The sequence below is a fragment of the Manacus candei genome, unplaced genomic scaffold (assembly GCF_025592945.1).
Source record: "Manacus candei isolate 608988 ecotype Guabito, Panama unplaced genomic scaffold, ASM2559294v1 h1tg000050l, whole genome shotgun sequence".
NCBI classification, from domain to species: Eukaryota; Metazoa; Chordata; class Aves; order Passeriformes; family Pipridae; genus Manacus; species Manacus candei.
In genome coordinates, this window is record NW_026138098.1 from 37,066,503 (window position 1) to 37,083,027 (window position 16,525).

The 16,525-nt window shown below is 50.1% G+C and overlaps 2 protein-coding genes across 2 annotated transcripts in view; one reads left to right on the plus strand and one right to left on the minus strand.

Annotated features, from left to right (window-relative positions):
• The window catches only part of RNLS (renalase, FAD dependent amine oxidase), a 64,092-nt gene extending 59,836 nt beyond the window's left edge, over positions 1-4,256 (minus strand). The window contains exons 1-4 of the mRNA XM_051799733.1: positions 4,145-4,256; positions 3,932-4,028; positions 3,085-3,227; positions 1,545-1,703 (exon numbers count right to left, since the gene is read on the minus strand). Coding sequence (XP_051655693.1) covers positions 1,545-1,703; positions 3,085-3,227; positions 3,932-4,028; positions 4,145-4,256 — 511 coding nt within the window. The remainder of the gene's footprint in view (positions 1-1,544; positions 1,704-3,084; positions 3,228-3,931; positions 4,029-4,144) is intronic.
• Positions 4,257-9,201: 4,945 nt separating this feature from the next.
• On the plus strand, positions 9,202-15,492 carry LOC127476604 (lipase member K-like). The gene is made up of 10 exons (XM_051799710.1): positions 9,202-9,367; positions 10,134-10,249; positions 10,372-10,489; positions 11,166-11,364; positions 11,643-11,752; positions 11,941-12,077; positions 12,521-12,658; positions 12,761-12,832; positions 14,083-14,151; positions 15,068-15,492. The coding sequence occupies exons 2-10, from the start codon at positions 10,145-10,147 to the stop codon at positions 15,299-15,301; spliced, it is 1,182 nt and encodes a 393-aa protein (XP_051655670.1). The 5' UTR covers positions 9,202-9,367; positions 10,134-10,144; the 3' UTR covers positions 15,302-15,492.
• Positions 15,493-16,525: the final 1,033 nt, after the last annotated feature.

Sequence of the window (16,525 nt, forward strand, 5' to 3'; positions counted from 1 at the left end):
AAACAAGGGGAGGAGAAGACAAAGCTGCTGGATTCCCTCAGATAAAAGGTAATCCTGCAGTTACACAGGAGGTGAAGGATGCTGTGAAAGCATGGGACAGTTCCAGCACTCCCAAGAGCAAGTGAAATGAACTGTTCACCTTAATTACATCTTCTGAAGGGGACCTGACCACTTTCTGCACGTGAAAGGATTTAATTATCCCAAGAAAAACCAATTTGCAAAGACATCAGTGCTGACTGAGGAAGGCCTTGAGATGCAGAGTAGCAGAACCTCGGGAGGACTCTGAGAAAACAGAACTCCACACTACCTCTTTTTTTCTGTTTCCAGGACATTCATGATCAACCAGACCACCTTAGCAAGGACTGGAGGGGCCAGACCCATCACTACTTTCCCTGGTAAAGGGACAGGGGAAATGAGAGGGCTTATAAAACAGCAAATAGCAGAGAAATCCTGTTCCTACAGAGTATTTACCTATTTAGGCACAGAGCTTAAAATAAGAGGTTGTAATGAAAATACACTTCTCTTTAAAGAAATGCCCAAGAAAACCCTGATCAAGTACCAATTTTCCCCTTGCTGCCCTAAGATGCTGTGCTACAGCTCAACATCCTGCTGCCATCCATCATCTTTTTGTTCATACAGGTCCTGGTTACTAAGCAGCAACTCCAGACAGACCCCCAGACCTCCATCCCTTGCTCCAATATCCTTTAACAGGCAGCTTCCAAACCACACTCATGGATTTAAACACGTTAAAATCCAAGATACAGCAGAGCACAAGGAGCCAAGTGTTAAAGTCAGCTCCTCATCATTCCAACACTGGTGACTCTTCTACAAACCAGGGCCTGAACTTATCACTTCTTCCTCAGCATGGAGCTGCTCTTTCTAAGCCTCCATGGCACTGAAACACATTCACCCCAAAAAAATCACTGAAGGATAAGTGAGATTTACTCATATTTGGAGAATAAAACCCCCAGGATGCAGCCAGAAACAGCAAACAAGCTGGAGGCTTGGAGAGGTTTTCATCTTATAAACTCGAGACCAAGCAGTTCTCAGCTGGACTTTTTCCTCCCCTGCATTTCACATGATTTTAGGGTCACTGAGATGCCCTGGGGGTTTTTCCCCACAGCACAGCTGTTATTGAGGTCTCACTCTCTGGGACATCCCCCCAGCAGACATACCAAGGGCAGCACTGGAGATCAGCACTGGAGATCAGCACAAGGGGCAGTGCCAGGGAAACGCCACCTGGGGACCAGCTGAGGGGCTTGTCCAATTCACAGCGATTTTCAAGTCACAGAAAGACAGGTGCTGTCTCAGAAGTCAGCAAAAAAATTAAAGATTAGATTAAAAACTGACTTACCTGTGTAGATATTTTTGCTATCAAGGTGTTACTGGTCACACATGGCATGTAAGGCCTTGAAATCACCCACCTCCTGTCCTGCTCCACCCTATTCTGTCGGTAATTAGGCAGCTCAGACTGTTCTTTGGCATACAAGATGCTATATTGCCATTTTAGATTGGATACCTGGGATTTAGAGATGTGAACTTACTGTTTACAATGTCCCCCTGCAGCTGGAGAATCTGTGGAATGGGAATGGTGAGAATAACTACATCAAACTGCTCCGGTGGCCCCACCTTCCTGGAGACTTCCCACTTCCCACCTCGGAGAGAGAGGTGAGTTACATGCTGCTCATACAGGACATCTGCACCTGCATGGAAAAAGGAGCAGTTAAATCCATGTCCCAGTGAATTCCAGAGAGAAAATGCAGAGTGGTTTCTCAGGAGCCAGGCTGGGAGAGCTGGGGAGGTTCACTTGGAGAAGAGAAGGCTCCAGGGAGAGCTGAGAGCACCTTCCAGGGCCTAAAGGGGCTCCAGGAGAGCTGGAGAGGGACTTGGGAGAAAAGACAGAGTGACAGGCCAAGGGGGAATGGCTTCCCACTCCAGAGGGCAGGGATAGATGGGATATTGGGAAGAATTCTTCCCTGTGAGGGTGGGGAGGCCCTGGCACAGGTTGCCCAGAGAAGCTGTGGCTGCCCCTGGATCCCTGGAAGTGTCCAAGGCCAGGTTGGATGGGGCTTGGAGCAACCTGGGCTAGTGGGAGGTGTCCCTGCCCATGGCAGGGGGTGGGACTGGGTGAGCTTTAAGGTCCCTTCCAACCCAAACCATGCTGTGATTCTAAGACTCTCTAATTCAACTCAGTAAACAGAGGGAGAGCTCCCAGCTGCTCTCTCTGCCAGGTTATTTCCCCTGGCTTTACTGAGCTGAACCAACCCAGAGGGAAACCCAACAAACACAGGAGGTGGCACTGGGTAAGCAATGAAAGCACCCCCCCAGGGGCTGAGAAAGACAGCACTGTCCCTGTTAGCAACTGAAGACAGGGACATAGTTAATTATTTGCAAGATCAGTGTCTAAAAACCCAGCTAATTAAAAAAAAAAAAAAAAAGATAACAATTACACGGAAGGACCAAAGCCTGAGTGCTCTTACAACTCATATTTTTCAAACCAGGGTTAAATTAGTCACTGAAATGCACACTTGGTTCTACCACATGACACCTAATGCAGTAGTTACATGGTTTAAACCAAGTTTAAACCAGCAGGTGATCTCCTCTGGCCTTTTCTAAAGGCTCACATCCTTCATAAGCACTCCTTCCTCCAAAACACAGGCTGGAGTTCACCACTGTGCTCCCAGTTACACAGCAGTTAAGTACCCACTCAGAAAAAGCCACCCAAACACTCACTTCATTCCAGCTGCAACTCAAATCTCTTCCTAACCACGATCTCCCACTAAATTATCTTGTCCTATTCATGCTAGGCCCGACTTTCATATGCTAAAGTCACCGGTGTAAATATAGGCTTGGCCCCTGAGCCTACAGATGTTCTATTTATATAGGGATTTTTACATGCCAGGCCTGCAGGACTTGGAAACTCACAGAGCTCCCAGACACGTTTATCTATCCACGAAACTTCCAAGCATACATAAACAAACAAGGAACTTAAACATCCTCGTCAGAAATTTAAATTCGAAAGGCAGTTCAGGAGTGCCTTCATTAAAACCTTTCATTTCACACAAAGGCATCTAAAAACGTTACCTGACTCTTTTAAATAATACTTGACAACCGAGGAGATGCCCTGGGGTGCCACATAATTGTAGGAGCCTTCTCTCACCACCATTCCTTCCACGGGAGCAGTCAGTGGTGTCAAGATGCCGTGAGACAGAAGCTCCTCATAGAACCTCGGAGGGAGGAAAAATACACAGAGGTGAAAACTAGCTCCATTTTTCCACAGTTAAAGTTAAGGCCAGGCTAACTTTCGAGTTTAGAGAACAGCGTTTAGCAAGCGGCGTCTGAAGGCAGGTAATGCACCAACACAGCCGTAAAACAACCAACTACCTCGCTATTGTCCTGTGTCTGGCCTTTTACCTGAGAGCAAGGCTGCCCGCAATGGCACTGCCAGCTGTGTGACCCGGAGGGACAGGAACAGGCGACAGCTCCTTAAAGCTCTGAGCACCAGAACGGACCGCAGGAGCATCCCAGCCGCCGGACGCAGCGGCCTGAAACGCGCCTGTTCCCGGCTTTCCACGCAAATTTTGCATCTGTTTACATCGCTGCTACACCTCCACCCCCTTCCTCAAGGCACAGCGAGCTACCCCTGGGTCTTTTTATCCCAACCCACGTGCGTTTTCCAGCTTTTATCCTCCCATTTCTCTCCGCCGGCGGGGGAGCTAAGGTTGTCGGGATGGGGTTAAATTAAACCACGGCACCTGTGCCCGCAGCGAGCCCGAGCAGCCCCAAATGTGCTCCCGGAACACAGCATCCCACCTGCGGCGGCGGGGACGGGCGGGATGAGCGGGACGGGGAGGGATGAGCGGGACGGGGAGGGATGAGCGGGACGGGGGCCGGATCCGAAGCGCTGGGGGCGGGATGGGGTGGGTCTCACCTGAGCCGCGGCCCCGCCAGCTCCGTGTCGCAGGTGACGAACTGCGCGCCCAGGTCGGCGCTGCCCAGGTCGCCGCGGGTCGTGCTCATGCGGCCCCCTGCGCGACAGCCAGTCAGACACCGACACGACACACGCACGACATGACACGACACACACACGACATGACACGACATGACACGACACAGGACGCGGTCCCCGCCCCGCCGGACCCACCTGCGCCCCGCGCCTTGTCCCAGACGGCCGCGCGTCCCCGCGCCCCCCGCGGCAGCAGCGCCGCGCACGCCCCGCCCGTGAGCCCCGCGCCCACCACCAGCACCCGCGACATGGCCACAGCCACGGAGCACCGCCCCGGCCCGGCGGGGAGCGGCCAAGGCACGCCCGGCACCGCAGAGAACCGCCCGTGGGTGGAGCGGGGAGGACACGGCCGGGAACGGCGCGGGAGGGCGCGGGAACGCGCGGGTACAGCGGTAAACACGGCGGTACACACGGCTGGACACACACATGCACATATTTGTACACACACAGCTGGACACACACACCTGTACACACACCTGTACACACACAACCCTGTACGTGCACATCTGTACACACACAGAGCTGTACATCCTGTACACACACCTGTACACCCATCTGTACCCACACCTGTACATCCTGTTCATACACCCACCTGTACATGCACATCTGTACATGCACACACCTGGACACACACAGCTGGACACACACATCTCTACATCCTGCACAGACACACACCTGTACACACCTGTACATGCACATCTGTACACACACACCTGTACACCCACCTGTCCATACACAGCTGTCCATACACACCTGTACATGCACAGCTGTACATACACAGCTGTACACACACCTGTACACACACCTGTACATACACATCTGCACACGCACACCTGTACACGCACCTGTACATACACCTGTACATACACAGCTGTACACACACACCTGGACATACACAGCTGTACATACACATCTGTGTACACACACCTGGACACACACACCTGTAACACACACACCTGTACACACAGCTCTCTGTCCTGTGCACACACCTGTAACACACAGACCTGTACATCCTGTATACACACATACCTGTGCACACACCTGTACACACACCTGTCCTGTACACACACACCTGTACACACAGCCCTCTGTCCTGTGCACACACCTGTGCACACACACCTGGACACACATACCCTGCATGCCCACACACACCGCCTGAACACACGTGTGCACACACATCCCCTCTGCACGCACACGTGCCCATGAAGCTCTGCCCACACACCTGTGCACACCCCATTCACATACACCCTGTCCATACACCTGTGCACACACACGTGAGCACACACATGTGGGCACACACACACAGCCCTGCACACACACGTGAGCACACACACGTGAGCACACACACGTGGGCACACACACACAGCCCTGCACACACACAGCCTCACACACACACATGAGCACACACATGTGGGCACACACACTCCCCATGCACAGCCAGCTGTGCGCACACACACCCTTCCACACACAGCCCTGCACACACACACAGCTCTGCACACACACAGCCCTGCACACACATGTGAACACACACATGTGGGCACACACACACAGCCCTGCACACACACAGCTCTGCACACACACAGCCCTGCACACACATGTGAGCACACACACAAGGGTTGAACTTCAAGAAAGCTTGGTGAGTCCTGCCCCTGTGGAGGAACAGCCCCTCACCAGCGCATGCCAAGGGGCACCTGGCTGCACAGCAGGCCCTGGGGATGCTGGTGGACACCGAGTTGAACAGAGTCAGCAATGTGTCCTTGTGCAACGAAGGTGAACAGCGCCCTGGGCTGCACGAGGAGGACGTTGGCAACAGGTCGAGGGAGGTGACCCTTCCTTCCCCCTCCTCAGCACTGGTGAGGCCAGACCTGCAGTGCTGTGTCTAGTTCTGGGCTTCCCAGTACAAGAGAAAGTCCAACTGGAAAGGCTCCAGCAGAGGACCAGGAGGATGGTTGGGCACCAGAGAGGTGGGACTGTTCAAGCAGGAGAAGAGAAGGCTCACAGGGAGGGTCCCATAAATACCCAGGTTCTTCTCAGTGGTGCTCAGGACCAGAGACAACTGGCAAAATGAAACACCAAAGGTTCCCTCTGAACATCAGGAAACACTTGTTTACTATGAGTGTGACCAAGCACCAGTGCAGGTTGCCCAGGATGGATCTCCATCTTTGGAGATACTCAAAAGCCATCTGGACGTGGTCCTGGGCAAACAGCTTTATGTGGCCCTGTGTGAGCACTGGGGGATGAACAAGATGATATCCAGAGGTCATTCTGACCTCAGCCAGCCTGTGATTCTGTGATGAGCCATCTCCACCATCAGACTGACTTCATTCCAGTAGTCCAGGAATGCTCTAGAACTGGGTTTGATCTGCCCTACTGAGCAGCTCTTACCATAATCCAAACCTGGCCCTCTGGAGATGCTACCCAGAAGGAACTGCTGGAGGGTGTGACACCTTCCAGAAAGTGCTGATGGGCCATGTCCAACACCTGGGGGTTTTATGAAACCCTGCATGGCACTGGCATGGTTTGATGTTAGGAAAGTGGGATCCTGAGATGCTGAAATTGGAGTAGATAGTGCTGAGGGCTGGTGACACGTGTGCACCACCTCTGCCTGGGAAAAACAAATTCCCATTCTGAGAGCCTTGAGCGTGGGCAACTGCTGGGAAGTATTTGGATTGCTATCCTTTCCCAGCTGTGTAGGTGAGAGAAGAAATTCCAGACAATTTCTGATAGGATCGTTGTGGTATGGGGGACACCAGAACTGGCACTTTGGCAGTGGTGTTTAGCAGCAGATTGCTGTGAAGTGCCTTCTGTGGAGCTTGTTGTGCCTAAGGGAGACAGGTGTTGGTGATGCTTATCTTCAGTGGGAGCTCTAAGTTGACTTCAAGGCAGATATTGTTTAATGGAAACTTCTTGGAGAAAGGCTGAGTGCCCAACCACCCCCTGGGGGAAGGACCTTTCCCCTATATCCAACCTGTCCACGGTGGGTAGTGCTCAAGTTTCCATTGCAATGGAAAAAGCTCTGTGCTCACCAGTGCACACACCATGGGGACTGCTAGCAGAGAAAGCAGGAGTGTTGTAAGAGAGGGCTGCATGAGTTGGGTGAGAACTCTTGGATGTATGACATGTTCCTGCCTTGGGGTTGAACACCTACCTGAAGTATGTGGCGGTGGCAGGCGGCCCTGGATGAGGGCAGGGCATGGTAACGCTCTGTTTAGGAGCTGTGGCATAACTGGAAAGGACCTGGGAGGGGTGGCAGGCACCAAACTGAGCAGGAGCCAACAATGTGCTCCCTCCTCAAAGATGGAGAACGCCAGCCCGGGCCACTGGGGCAGCCAGGGCTGCCTGGGTCAGTTGTCACCCCTGGGAGGTCAGACCTGGATGCTGCGTCCAGTTCTGGAATGCTGGGTGAGAGGGACGTGGAGACAACCCATGGAGGCTGGAAAACTGGCAGTGACCCTACAGCAGGAGGTGGATGGAGCTGAGTTCATTGGTTCTGGCCATGGGGAGGATGAGGGTGGTCTGAGAGCAGCCTGTGCCTCCTCAGGGGGCAAAAGCTGATAGAGCAAAATGCCTCTCTGAAGGGTCAGGGAATATGATAAGGGAAAAAGTTGTTGCACCTTTGGATGTTGGCTCTGGACATGTGGAAGTGAAAATGCTTCTTTCCATGGAGAGAGGGAACAGCTCTGGGATGGTCACCTGTGGGGTCTCCATCCTGGGTGATTTCCAAGACTCGGCTACTCAAAGCCAGGGTCGGTCTGATCCAGTCCTGGGAACCGTCTTGTCTCTAGTGGGGCAGCAGAGGGAACCCTCTAGAAATCCTTTCCCACCAACATTTCTTTGATGTCATGGCCATGTAATGAAGTTCAAGGGACTCTCCTCAATCCCATTCAGCCTCTACAGTGGTGATGCTTCAGCAAGAGCTGCACGTGACCTTTGAGAGGACAGAGCATCTCATAAGACCTGTGATAATGTCTCACTCTTCCAGTGCTGTGGGACTCTTCTGAGTGCAGCCTTGGTCTTGCACCTTCAGGGAGGACAGTGCCTCCAGATGAGCGTGACCAGAGTTGCTCTGCCCTTTCCCTGGAGTGCAGACTTCCATTATCTGTTTCCTCCAAAGATGAAAGTCAGAGATGTCTCATCCAGAGAAGTGTGGCTTCAGTACCCTAAAACCAAGCCCCTCTTAAAGTCCACATCTCTGAATTACGAACCAATGTTCTACTGTGGCTGTGTTTAAAGAGTGGGACCAACTGCCAAATCTAGGTGTGTGCCTTGGATGCATCTCAGGTCCGTTCCAGGCTGACAGCCAGGAGACATCTTTCCCTACTGACCTTTCACCGCGATTTTCAAAGCAAAACAATCCAGGAGAGCAGGGCAGAGGACACCCTGCCACGGGTGATGGAGAGGGATGACTCTCCCTGTTGGCAGGGCACATGTAGGACAGGGTGCTTAGGTACTCTTCATATTTTCCTGTAAGGGTGTGAAAAACAAGGGGATCGTGGTGGGCTGACCCCAGCCAACATCTAAGCACCCACACAGCTGCTTGTTTGCTCCAGCCCCCACCCCAAAGTGGGACAACTGGAGGGAATTGGAAGAGCAAAAGTGAGAAAACTGGGTCGAGAGAAAGAGTGTTGCTATGGCAAATTGGCTGTGTCCCATCCCTGTGGCATGAGGAAAGGGAACTCCATCCCAGCCTGACCCAGTAAAGATGTTTTTAGTCTGTTGCCTTGGTTTTAATCTCCATCACACATTTGACATCTCTGTCTATATAACAAGGGGTTGTAAAGTTCCACAGAAACATCATCATCTCTAAACCATCTAAGATCTGCCCCTGGAAATCCATTTTAGATTTTGATCTTCCTTTGCAATAACTTAATTATGTCTCCTGGAATAAATAAATCATCTGCTCACTGAAAGGTGAAACTGGAAACTTTCTTCAGCAATATCAATTAAACCACTTTATCAATGGACATCACCTCCAAGCATCCATGGTTATTTGACTCTGCCTAAACAGTATTTAACTGGCCTCCACAAACAAATTCTGGGAAACTGTACTTTCTAAACCATGGTGTTGCCTCATGATTTACATGTTCTATATTTCAGTGTGTTTACATTTGGCCTTCTCTGTTAGTGTCACCCCACCCTCCAGACAGTTCAAATAGGGCTGTCTCCAGAGAGATGAGGAGCACTGCACCGTGCACCAGAGAGGTGACCCTCAGTCCCCTGTGGTGCCCTGTGCCCCTCTCCATCTCCTCTGCATCGCTTCCCTGCACCGCCCACCCATCCCAGGGGCTCACATCTCCCTGTCTCCTGCTGCAGGAGCTGTGCCACCCCTCAGCTGGGCTGCTTGCCTTCCCTTCTGCAAAGGTGAGTGTGGGAAAAGCACTGCTCGAGCTGGGTCTCGGTGTGGGTGTGAAGGGCACTTGTGACTCCAGCCCAGTGGCCCACGATTGTCTGAGAGCAGGGGACCCACGTCTGATCTGCTGGGTTGGTTCTAGAGGTTGGTCCTAGAGGTTGGTCCAGACCAGTTTTCTCTGCCCAGTGGTCCATCATCTTGTGGTCACTGAGGGAACAACCCTGCCCAGACCTTTCAGCATCTGTTTAAGGACCTGTTATCCATAACTGTATATAAAAGTTGCTGTTCCCATTCGCCTTCACCACCTTCTGTGGTAGATTCACTCTCCAGAGCACAGAGTATTTTTTTAAGCTGCGTGAAACCCAGTGATGTCTAGATCTCCTGGAAGAGAGTTCTCTCAGTTTTGTGCATAGATTTGCACTTATAAATATCCTTTTCTGAATTAAATGTAATAAATTCTATTTTTTTTCACAATAATCAAGGAGAAGGACAAGTAGTTAGAGATTTTCTTGTCACAATTTCATTTCTGTTTAGGGAGGGAATGCAGTGTTGGGGATGTGAGAGACAGTGTTTGCACAGCCATCAGTCTGCTGGGGGGAACACCAGAATTTACCATTTACAGTGGGACCCACAGCACTCTGTCCTGGGTTGGTTTTAAAGCCATAATTAAATGCTCAGTGATTTCCAGTTTGCAATACCTTGCCTTGCACCCTGACACTCCTGCGGAAAGCAGGAAAAGTCGCCCCCAGCACTGGCAGTGTGGCTGTGTTGTTCCAGGCAGAGCGAGGATGTGGCTGGCTCTAGCTCTGGTGTCCCTGTTCCACGGGATGGGATCCGGGCAGTGCCTCCTGAATTCTCCATTTCCCAAGAATCCAGAAGCACGGATGAACGTCGTAAGTACAATGGCACTGGGGCAATAGTCCAGGAAACAGCCAGTATAAAACACTGAGAGTTAAATACTACATTTAGGGATTGCCTAATGAAAACATCATTATTTGCTTTCTTCTTCTTGCAGAGTGAAATGGTCTCGTACTGGGGATACCCCAGTGAGGAGTACGACGTGGTGACAGAGGATGGCTACATCCTTCACCTGGACAGAATTCCTCATGGGAGAGGAAATGCTGGATGCCTAGGTAAAACTGGTACCCTACGGGACACCCACACCTTTTGCTGTTGCCTGGGATACCAGGGCTTGTGCAAGAGGGTTTCCAAGGTTCCCTGTGGCTTGGCATCTGTGGCATCACTGTTGAACAGCCAGAATTTGTAGGGTAGACTGATCCCTTGCAGCCATGTTTTCTCACCCCCTGCCAGGCTGCAACCCCAGCAATGAGAAGCATCCCATCCTTCCTGGTTCCTCACACACACCTTGGGTGTCCCCCGGGAGCCTGGATTCCAATATGTGGTCCTGCAGCCACATGGGGGGTCAGGATACTGGTCAATACTCCTTGAGGAGCTTCCAGGGGATCCTCTTGTCCTGTGAGGAGTGACAATGAGGGGGGCAGATCCATGAAAAGGTGCATCTTTTCCCATCACACCTCCAGGCTGCTCCGTGTTTGCCCACAGAGCTCCCCGGGCAGCCCGAGTCCTGCCAACGCTCCCAGAGGCACTGGGGATAAAGGCAAAGATATGATGCACCCGGTGCATCTGCTACATAACAAACCTGCTTTGTTACTGAAACCCAGGGGAACACTGACACAAACCTCCCCAGACCCTGACTGCCACAATTCAGGAGGATAATGCTTCCTAAACTGTCTCCAAGGATGACAGACAGCACTAAAAAAAAAAGCCATCCCGACGCCTGTCTTCCAGGTGCAAGACCCGTCGCGTTTCTGCAGCATGGTCTCCTTGTAGAAGGCAGCAGCTGGGTCACCAATCTGGCCAACAACAGCCTGGGCTTCATTCTGGCCGATGCTGGCTACGATGTTTGGATTGGGAATAGCAGAGGGACCACTTGGTCCAAGAGACATCTGCTCCTGTCTCCCAAACGGGACGATTTCTGGGCTTTCAGGTAAATGGGTAGTTTGGGGGCCCCAGGAGCAACCAAATTCTTTCATCTTCAAAAGTTGATGATGCCCTATCTCAGGGAGGAGTGAAGCAGGCTGAGCTGAAGCACATGCACTTATTTGAGGTGAAAACCCCGTGTGCTTTCCCAAGGACACACTGAGTAGGATGAAGAAGTTTGTGGGGTGATCCTGCCCTCCCTGCTGATTTTGTGATTTGGTGGTGGTGGTTGGGCAGATGTAGATGCTGCAACTCTCAGTAAGGTGTCTACTCTTCCCTCTGCAGCTTTGATGAAATGGCTAAATATGACCTCCCAGCAATGATAAACTTTATTGAACAGAAAACAGGACAGAAACAGTTGTATTACATCGGTCATTCACAAGGCACCACTGTAGGTGAGTGGGACTTTTGGACCCATCTTGGTGACAGTAGGGAATGTTTACATCATCTCTGGGACCTGAAAAATCTGAATTTAAATTTAATCTGAATTTTAAATCCGAATTTAAAATTTACTGAAATTAAACTGTGTACATGACTGTCTTGAAAGAGTAAACCATTTCTTTCTACTTTCTTCTCCCCCCAGCTTTTATAGCCTTTTCCACCATGCCTCAGCTGGCTCAGAAAATCAAAATGTTCCTTGCTCTAGCACCTGTGACCACAGTTACATTTTCTCCAAGTCCTGTTAGAAAGCTCACACTCTTTTCTGACCACGGGCTTAAGGTATGTTGGTCCAGACTATATTGTGAGTGTAGTTTTTAACAGGGATTGTGAAACTACTTACATAGAATATTTTAAATCATTTACAGAGAGAGAAACTCTGTGCTCTATCTGTTTTCATAACAAAGAGAATCACACATATCAGTCCAGAGACCTTCTGTCCTGAATTTACTCACCAAAATGTTCTGGCAGAATTAGAGCCAAAACGTTGGCAAATAAAACTGATTGTGAATTGAGCCTCACCACTCAACTCCATAATGGATGTAAGATGTCATGCACATAAAAAACAGGGAACAGAAGCATTTAACAGGATGCAAGGAAGGCTCCACTTGTGGGCATTCTCATACCTTAATATGGGGGTAAAACGGAAGCTGTGAAGTGCTGGTGCTTTGGGGGAAAAGCACGGCCAGATTTTGTATTTCGTGAGTACATTTGCAATTTTGCAGGAGATATTTGGCAGCAAAGACTTCCTCCCACACAATGCCTTGAGTGAGCTCTTCCTTTCCAAATTCTGTGCCTGCTCGAAGACCTGCCTGAGCTTCCTGTCTATGGCGTTCGGATTTAACTGGAAGAACACAAACATGGTAGGTAGGAACAGATCTGCAGAGGGCCCTCAGTGCCCTCCTGAAGGGTGAAGCCCTGGAGCTGGGTGGGACCTGCTGTGAAATGTGCTGCTGTCCTTTCAGAGCCGGGTCGACGTGTACGCCGGTCACGTCCCAGCGGGGACTTCAGTCCAAAACATAATCCACTGGCTGCAGGTAAACCCTCCCAGCTGCTTTCCTGTGCAAAGCAGAGTATTTTGTGGGCAGTCTGTTGTGTTGGTTGCTGCAAGACATATCTCGGTTGTATCTTTGTTGTACCTTCTGCTTTTGCCCCTCCAAAAATGCTTGGCTGCTTCTCGTAGAAGTAGCAAAGCAGAGTGGCCCCAAAGGAGTGGATCCATAAAGAGAAACACTTGCAGGTGAGGACCCTGCATCCAAAGCAGGCACATGGCAGGGCTCTTATTTCAGAGCAGCTCCAGCCTTGCCCTGCAGCCTGAGGGCCACCAGCGATCACACTGGGGCAGAGATTCTTCTGGACAGCACCCAATTAAACTTATTACCAATTAAGTTGATTATTTCTTCTTCTTCCCGCTGTGGGCGTGAGAACAGCCCCCACCAGAGCCCCTGTGACACTGCAGTTGTGCTCTGCTGCCCTCATTCTCTCCTCCCAAGGCTAAATGTACCCAGATGTTTGCACAGTTCTTTGTGGATCATGGATTCAGCCTGAGCACCTTCTCCGCAGGCACAGCCTCTTCCCAGTGTGGCACTCCTGCCCAGAAACCCCAAAATAACTTTGGGGGCTTTGGAGCAAGAACACACACTCCATTTTCTGAAGTGCTGTTGCTCAGTCTTCATCAATCCACCAAGTTTTCTTTTCTATCTGTAATTTTAAGACTGCCAGATTTCAGCATATCAGTTGAGCAGTGAGTGACTGAGAGCAAAACAAGGGGCACTGAGCACAAATTACAGCCTGGGGGAATCAGGCTGGAGCTGGGGAATCCTTCTTCTCCTGGAGTGGGGAATGGCCTGGGACAGTGCCCAGGGACATGGGAGGGATCAAGCCACGGCCACCCTGACCCTGTATTGGTGATAGTCCTGTTCCCATTATTCAGGAGATGTTCAGAGGCTCCTTCCAACCCCACGTCTTTGATCGTGTCACTTCAGGCCAATTCTTCAGCCAACAGTGAATATTTAGAGTCCTAATCCCATTCTATAGAAGGTTTTTATTTTCTCCCATCCTGCCATTAACCACAAACCATAGAAACATAATCTCTGTTCATTTGTCCAAACTAATGACAGTAATTAACTGTACTGGGCCTATGCCAGACCTGTGAGACACACCTGAAAAATCTTACCAGTTCAGTGGCAAAAACCACCTTTTGAGTTTCCTCTTTTAAAGTGGCTGTGTTGTCCCCCCCCCAAACTGTGATATCATTTAGACTGTTGCCTGTCTGCATTTGCTGCAGGGATTTCAGAGTGGGGCACTGAAAGCTTTTGACGGGGGCACCATTTACAACAGTCTTCGCTACAGACAGGTAAGTGCTTCCAATGGCCCTGGTCTTCCCTTCCACTTACACATCCCACTCCCATCCATTCCCCTGAATTCATGGCCCTCTCCTCACAAATTCAAGTAGCAAGTCAGCAGGATCTCTGCTTGGAACAACAGCAATGTCTGCTCTGAACTCTGTTTTGCAAGTACCTTTTAGATGGTGTCAAGCATTCCACTTTCCACTTCCAGCAGGACAAGGGGAAATGGTCTCAAGTTGCATCAAGGGAGGTTCAGGTTGAATATTAGGGAAAAATTCTTCACTGAAAGAGTGGGTAAGCATTGGAACAGAAAAAAAATCCCAACAAACTTCTTTCTTCCCTAAACAAGAAAAAAATCTGATTGTCCCGAAGGTGACATTCTTCTGAACTGGAATAATCACACTGCAAGGCTGATAAATGCCCTGATGGCAAGTCCTCGGGGTCTTGAGCTAAAACAACCCTTCAGGGCATTTTAATTTCAAGAACTTGCTTCCAAACACTTTCCTGCTGTTATGGAGCTGAGGAAAAGGCTGGTGCTTGCGTGAGGCGTAACCACAAACCCCGGCAGAGCTGGTTGGGAGGGACCTCTAGAGGTCCCCAGTCCAACCTCCTGCTTGAAGCAGGATGATCCACCAGCATTAGATCAGAGCAGCTGAAATTCTGCCTGCTTATCAAAATTGTCTGTAGGATCAGAACCAGAATTTCTAGCAGGCCAGACCTAGTTTATTGATTAATTTAAATTAAATTGTAGCGCGTCGGGTGCCACAACTTTGAATGAAATTTCTCCTTTTTCTAAAAGAAAGCCTTCCCGGTTTTTGTTTCCCTCCATTCCCGAAGAACAGCAATTCCTCTTGCACAGTGCAGGTTTTGTTGCATTCCAGCAGTGTCTCTCCCCCGTGCAACTCTGCTTTTCCATCCCTTCAGGAGGGTCCGCCGCTCTACGACGTGAAGGACATGGAAGTGCCCACGGCCATCTGGAGTGGGGGGGTGGACTGCCTGGCAGATCCCCGGGACACAGCCCTCCTGCTCCCCCAGATCAAGAACCTGGTCCACCACAAGCTGATTCCCCAGTGGAACCACCTGGATTTCATTCTGGGGCTCGATGCAACCGAGACTTTGTACCTGGAAATGCTTGACATCATGAAGAAGCATCTGTAAAGATGCTGGTTTGGTTTTACCCTTTCTTTTTTTGGCTGATGTGTCTTGTAAGTTTAGTGCTGCCTTTAAAGGATTTTGAAATTTCTCTCCATCTGGAGCACCTGAATAAAGCTGATCAAAATGCTTTTAACTACAGCAGTGACAGGTGGGGAGAGGAGCCTTCAGATTATTCCTGACTGACACTGCATTCCCTTCCCTTCTTTTTCTTTCTTTTTTTTCTTTCTTTTTATTTTTTCTTTTTTGTTGTTTTTTTCTTCTCACTCCATCTCCTGCCATGGGCAGGGACACCTCCCACTAGCCCAGGTTGCTCCAAGCCCCATCCAACCTGGCCTTGGACACTTCCAGGGATCCAGGGGCAGCCACAGCTTCTCTGGGCAACCTGTGCCAGGGCCTCCCCACCCTCACAGGGAACAATTTCTTCCCAATATCCCATCTAAACCTACTCCCTGTCAGCATGAAGCCATTCCCCCCTGTCCTGTCACTCCAGGCCCTTGTAAATAGTTTCTCTCCATCTTTCTTGTAGGCTCTGTTCAGGTCATCTCCTTAGAGACAAAACAGTGATTTTGAAATTCAATAAGAATTGTAATTAATCACACTTTCAATGTGGTTGAATGTGGAGAAAGAATCGAGAAATAAATAAACCCTGAAAAGATATTACCAGAAATCCTGAAGGGAAATTACAGAGAGACAGTCCAGGCTGTGATTCTGATGTGGAAATGGCAAAATCCAAATAAAAAAAGGGGCTTAGGGGATATACAAAGTGCCTTAGGGAACATACAAAGGGTTTATCTGACTCGTTTCGAAAAAAAAGATTGAGTCATTCATTTTTGTGTTGCGTGTTTTCTTACTGGGGTTCTTTCACCAACTCCAGTACACGGGTGTGGGAGCAACAAAATCCTCCCTGGCAGTGGATTTGTGCAGCTCCAACCACATTTGGCACCCCCCTGCCCTGCTCACAGAGAAAGTGGTGATCCCAGAGGTGTCAGGAGGTGTTGATGACTTTTTCTTTAGCCTGAAGGAAGGACAGTTATTTTACAGCAACAGCCAAAATCCCGAGGCTTTTTTATCACATAAACTTGATAAATATGTTTATGACGTGACCACCACATCATGAGCCTCAAGGAGGAAGAGTCCAGTTGTGAGGCGAAGCAACACTTCAAGGAGAAATTAATTCCTCCAGCCCATGCACTGGGGCGCAGTCAGATCTTCAGGCTGTTGTGCTCC

What these genes read in the sequence shown, in the direction of transcription:
- LOC127476604 (XM_051799710.1), top strand. Translation starts at nt 10,145, where the DNA reads ATGTGGCTGGCTCTAGCTCTGGTGTCCCTGTTCCACGGGATGGGATCC. An exon ending in AGGAAATGCTGGATGCCTAG is followed by an intron (nt 10,490 to 11,165) that starts GTAAAACTGGTA and finishes CCTGTCTTCCAG; the next exon opens with GTGCAAGACCCGTCGCGTTT. An exon ending in TTTCTGACCACGGGCTTAAG is followed by an intron (nt 12,078 to 12,520) that starts GTATGTTGGTCC and finishes GCAATTTTGCAG; the next exon opens with GAGATATTTGGCAGCAAAGA.